Below are 5,854 nucleotides of genomic sequence, written 5' to 3'. Positions count from 1 at the left end.
ACAGATAGGAGTGTGTGTGTGTGTGTGTGTGTAGATTTGGGTTGTGAGCGTATTGCTGCATCAACAACCAGGGATCAGGACTTTAGTCCTGAAGGACAAGGAAATGTGGGGCCCTCAAAAGATCCCAAATCGTTCTGCTGAGAAATATACCTTGGGACCCCCTTTTGTGGGGTGGGAGAAAGGGCCACAGGAGTATATGGAGAAGCTCCCTGGTAAATTACAGCACACAAGGGAACTCGAACACAGCTCCAGCTAAGGGGGGGAAGGGAAGTATTTGGCAGCTCCCAAAATATCACAGACACAATAGAGAGCTAGAAATTCCAAACAGAGGGAATGTAGGGGACCACAGGGAGAGGAAGGGTCTGAACGGCGGTAAATGTGCCGGAGCAACAGGAGAGGAAAGCTCTTGATGGAAGAGGTGATGCTGGAGGAGCAGCCGGTCTACCGCAGGTCCTCAGCGGAGAACATTCCCTTGGCGCGGCGCAGGATCGAGTCCTTGGAGGCATCGTAAGGGTGCTCCTTAGAGGGGATTTCCAGAACCGCCGGGATGGACTTGGTGTGGGCGTCGATGGCGTGCCGGATCATCTCCGCAATGTACTGGTTGATGAGGACGATGCCAATGTCGTCGCGGCACAGGAAGCTCCTGAGGATAGGGAAGGGCAGAGCAAAAGAGGGTCAATGCTGGCCTGCCCCAAAGGGGTGTCCCTAGTACTCTCTGGGGACTGGGAGACAGCCGCCAGGCCGGCTGGGTGACTGGTACCTGGAGCCGGTTGCAACAGCAGACAAGGGGCAAACGTTGTCCCATTTATATCTCAAAGCGTTGCATCACGGCGAACAGATTGAGGCTGAATCCTGACAAGACAGAAGTTCAGTGGTACCTCGGGTTACAGACGCTTCAAGTTACAGACTCCACTAACCCAGATATAGTACCTCGGGTTAAGAATTTCCCTTCATGATGAGAACAGAAATCGTGCTCCAGTGGCGCAGCAGCAGCGGGAGGCCCCATTAGCTAAAGTGATGCTTCAGGTTAAGAACAGTTACAGGTTAAGATGGACCTCCGGAACAAATTAAGTTCTTAACCCGAGGTACCACTGTACTGTTTTGGGGGGACAGGAGGCAGGCAGGTGTGGGGGACTCCCTGGTCCTGAATGGGGTAACTGTGCCCCTGAAGGACCAGGTGCGCAGCCTGGGAGTCATTTTGGACTCACAGCTGTCCATGGAGGTGCAGCTCCATTCTGTGTCCAGGGCAGCTGTTTATCAGCTCCATCTGTTATGCAGGATGAGACCCTACCTGCCCGCAGACTGTCTCGCCAGAGTGGTGCATGCTCTGGTTATCTCCCGCTTGGACTACTGCAATGAGCTCTACTTGAGGCTACCTTGGAAGGTGACCCGGAAACTACAACTAATCCAGAATGCGGCAGCTAGACTGGTGACTGGGGGCAGCTGCCGAGACCACATAACACCGGTCCTGAAAGACCTGCATTGGCTCCCAGTACGTTTCCGAGCACAATTCAAAGTGTTGGTGCTTTAAAGCTCTAAACGGCCTCGGTCCTGTATACCTGAAGGAGCATCTCCACCCCCATCGTTCTGCCCAGACATTGAGGTCCAGCTCCGAGGGCCTTCTGGCGGTTCTCTCCCTGTGAGAAGTGAGGTTGCATGGAACCAGGCAGAGGGCCTTCTCAGTGGTGGCTCCCGCCCTGTGGAACACCCTCCCATAAGATGTCAAAGAGAAAAACAACTACCAGACTTTTAGAAGGCAGCCCTCTTTAGGGAAGCTTTTAATATTTGATGAATTATTGTATTTCAATATTTTGCTGGAAGCTGCTCAGAGTGGCTGGGGAAACGCAGTCAGATGAGTGGGGTATAAATAATAAATTATTATTTCATTATTATTGTGTAATCTGCAACAATAACAACAACTTCAGGGGGTTAGAGGACCATCAGGCTACATTCCAACTCTACGATTCCACAAGACCAGCGCAGAAGCCACGCTGGATTGAAGGAGGGACAATCTCAGAAGTGGACCCTGCCCCATTGCAAGTTCAGGAACAGAGAGGGTGGCGGGCAGGGAGATTATAGGCTGTGAGGTGCAGTACCAACACAACTCCTGCTTGCATGTGCTAAAACTCCCATAATCCCTAGCAACTGGCTGGGGCTGATGGGAGATTGAGCCCTTGCTAAGCAAATACAGTTGTCGCAGTACACAAAGCGCAACAGGCTGAACGATAACAACTGTGAAAAAAATTACTGGTTATTTGCTATCATAAAGGTCTATTCCAGTATGTGCAACATATACAGTTCATACGTACGGTGTATAACCTATGGGGCTAATTCCGATATTATTACATTTCTTCTTTTCTTACCTTTTCTTACTGCTACTTCTTGTTGGTGGGCCTATTTACACACCACACATCCAGTAAGGATTCCCTGCTTCGTATGCACTGGCCAAGGTTGGATAACTTGCCTTCCACATAGCCACCAGCCCCTCAGGTCAGCAAAGGGCACATCCAATAATAATAATAATAAATTTTATTTATATCCCGCCCTCCCCAGCTGAAGCCGGGCTCAGGGCGGCTAACAACAGTCAAATAATCACACAATCTAAAAATATTTCATTATAAAAATTAATTAAATCAAATTGATGGCAACCAATTAAACAAAGTTCTGTGCAGGTTGCCAGAGGAGGGAGTCAGGCTGCGCCCTGATCAAAGGCCTGGCGGAACAGCTCTGTCTTGCAGGCCCTGCGGAAAGATGTCAAGTCCCGCAGGGCCCTGGTCTCTTGGGACAGAGCATTCCACCAGATTGGAGCTGCAGCTGAGAAGGCCCTGGCTCTAGTTGAGGCCAGCCTAACCTCTCTGAGGCCTGGGACCTTGAGGATGTTATTATTTGCAGACCGTAGGTTTCTCATCCAACAGAAGGATTTGCCACAAGGAGCTTCCTCAAGGTCACAGGAACAGCAGGCAGATCCTTCGTTGGGTGCCAGGGAGCAGAGAGGGCTGGTGGAGGGCGGCTGCGGCCGGATCCGAAGGGCCTGGCTGGGACAGGGTGTTTGTGTGTAAACAGAGCACTGCCTGAACCCAGCTTCTTCCGGAAAGGGGTGGGGGGAGAAAGAAAGCCACCAGTTCCCTTTGCTGTACACCAGGGGTGGCCAACTCCCAAGAGACTGTGATCTACTCACAGAGTTGAAAACTGGCAGTGATCTACCCTCCTTTTTGGGGTGCAGGGCAAAGTGGGTGAGCTTTTTTTAGGGGAGCGTCTAGTGATCTACCATTAGAGCATGATCCACCTGTTGGACATGCCTGCATGTCCACAACAAAAGGCGGTCATTCAAGATCAACAGGAAGATTGCAGCCAAGGGGCTTAGACTTGCAGGGTGGGGACATAAATATTCGATTTTTAAGAGGGGCAATTCGAGAATGAGTTATTAACAGTGACTGGCCTTTCAAGCTTCCTCCATGTGAATAGGAGTTCGCTTTTCGAATAAGAAGAATTATGTGTCATGGGGTGGGGGACATCAGGATTTTAGAGATGCTTAGGTGGGGGGGGCATGGTCAAAAAAGGTTGGGAACCACTCGTCTGGTCCAATGCAGGAATCACAGACTTCAGGAGGCAACGTTGCTCTGCAATGACTGCAACGCAAGCTGTGGAAAGTACCACAAAATTGCAGTGGAGTGTAAATATGGTCGGTTTTTGTTGGGTTGCACTCAGCGGCCTGGATTCATATGCCATCCCTAAACTACGCTTGGCATCAGCCTAAGGCATGGGTAGGCAAACTAAGGTCCCGGGGGCTGGATACGGCCCAATTGCCTTCTAAATTCGGCCTGTGGACGGTCCGGGAATCAGTGTGTTTTTACAAGAGTAGAATGTGTCCTTTTATTTCAAATGCATCTCTGGGTTATTTGTGGGGCGTAGGAAGTCGTTCATTTTTCTCCCAAAATATAGATCGGCTCCCCACAAGGTCTGAGGGACAGTGGACCGGCCCCCTGCTGAAAAAGTTTGCTGACCCCTGCCTGAAGATAAGGTAAAGGTAAAGGACCCCTGGACGGTTAAGTCCAGTCCAAGGCGACCATGGGGTTGCAGCTCATTTTGCTTTCAGGCCAAGGGAGCCAGCGTTTGTCCACAGACAGCTTCCCGGGTCATGTGGCCAGCAAAACTAAACTGCTTCTGGCGCAATGGGACACCGTGACGGAAACCAGAGCGCATGGAAACACAGTTTACCTTCCCGCCAGAGTGGTACCTATTTATCTACTTGCACTTGACGTGCTTTTGAACTGCTAGGTCGGCAGGAGCAGGGACCGAGCAACGGGAGCTCACCCCGTCGCGGGGATTCGAACTCCTGACCTTCTGATCGGCAAGCCCAAGAGGCTCAGTGGTTTAGACCACAGCGCCAACCGTGCCCCTAGGGCGAGGCTGCACAAACTCTAGGGCCCAGGACCCACCCTCCCCACTGTCCGTTTCCCCTTCTGCTTTGGGAAGGGCCGTTGCCGCGTGGCAGAGCATCTGAAATGTACGAAACAGGAAACTGACAATGACAGAAGCAAGCCACATTTATGAGAACCAGGCCCTTGGTTCGAATCCCACCAGACAGCCAAGCAAGGTCACTGGGGGTGACCTTGCCGGGCAACCTCTGCATCTCTCAGCCCAGCCTACCTTGCAGGGCTGTTGTTGGGGGGGGGGGATGAGATGGGGGGTGGGGAGCCATGTAAATGCCCCTATGGGGCTCCTCGGAGGAGAGGAAAAAGGCGGGGAACATCAATAAAATTCAGAGAAGGAGAACAAGCGGATAATGGAGCTTTTTAAACATATATACAGTGGTGCCTCGCAAGACGAAAATAATCTGTTCTGTGATTCTCTTCGTCTAGCGGTTTTTTCGTCTTGCGAAGCAAGCCCATTGACGGATTAGCGCTATTAGCGGCTTATCTGCTGATCAGATCAGCTGATAAGCGGCTTAGAAAAAGGGGGGAAGGAAAAAAAACCCCGTGGGAACTCGCAAGATATTTTCGTCTTGCGAAGCAAGCCCATAGGAGATTCGTTTTGCGAAGCACCTCCAAAACGGAAAACTCTTTCGTCTAGCGAGTTTTCCGTCTTGCGAGGCATTCGTCTTGCGGGGCACCACTGTAAATATAAATATACACATACATAAACATATATATATATATATACACACATACACACACACATATATCTGTTCTTGCAGATTTGCATATACAGTGGTACCGCGGGTTAAGAACTGAATTCATTCCAGAGGTGCGTTCTTAACCTGAAACTGTTCTTAACCTGAAGCACCACTTTAGCTAATGGGGCCTCCTGCTGCTGCCGCGCCGCCAGAGCACGATTTCTATTCTCATCCTGAAGCAAAGTTCTTAACCTGAAGCACTATTTCTGGGTTAGCGGAGTCTGTAACCTGAAGCGTATGTAACCTGAAGTGTATGTAACCCGAGGTACACACACATATCTGTTCTTGCCGATTTGCATATATATATACATACACACACACACACACACACACACACACACAAACAGGACCCCCCCCCACGTGCCCGCAGAATGGTCTCTCCCGAGGACATCCCCCCCCGCCCCTGGGGGGTCTTGGTCTCTCCCGCGCCGTCTCCCCGGCAACCGCCCCCTCCCCCCGCGGCCCTCACCGGAAAGCGTCCTCGATCTCGGCCAGCGCCGTCTCCTTCTCCACCACCAGGAAGTTGGGGCGCCGGTGCTTGTCGAGCTCGCCGACGCCGCCCAGCAGGAACCCGGTCACGGTGTCCTCGTCGCCCAGAACCGCGATCAGCTTCCCCCGGCCGGCCATGGCTGCGGACGGACGAGGACGAGGAGCGCACTTCCGCGAAGAATGGCCCCG

General features: G+C 51.8%; 1 protein-coding gene across 1 annotated transcript; it reads right to left on the bottom strand.

The window, feature by feature from the left end:
* Positions 1–301: 301 nt before the first annotated feature.
* On the bottom strand, positions 302–5,854 carry ATP6V1F (ATPase H+ transporting V1 subunit F). Its single transcript, XM_081210582.1, has 2 exons — positions 5,646–5,854; positions 302–643 (listed from the first exon to the last, which is right to left on the bottom strand). Exons 1-2 carry the CDS (start codon positions 5,801–5,803, stop codon positions 442–444), a joined length of 360 nt encoding a protein of 119 aa, XP_081066708.1. The 5' UTR covers positions 5,804–5,854; the 3' UTR covers positions 302–441.

The sequence above is a fragment of the Podarcis bocagei genome (assembly GCF_964188305.1).
Source record: "Podarcis bocagei genome assembly, chromosome: 10".
NCBI classification, from domain to species: domain Eukaryota; kingdom Metazoa; phylum Chordata; class Lepidosauria; order Squamata; family Lacertidae; genus Podarcis; species Podarcis bocagei.
Note: the sequence above shows the minus strand (reverse complement) of the source record. Positions and strands in the feature narration are given on the sequence as shown.

Coding starts and splice junctions, on each gene's coding strand:
- ATP6V1F (XM_081210582.1), bottom strand. CDS start 5,803: ATGGCCGGCCGGGGGAAGCTGATCGCGGTTCTGGGCGACGAGGACACC. Junction 644..5,645: donor GAGATCGAGGACGCTTTCCG/GTGAGGGCCGCG, acceptor CCCTATCCTCAG/GAGCTTCCTGTGCCGCGACG.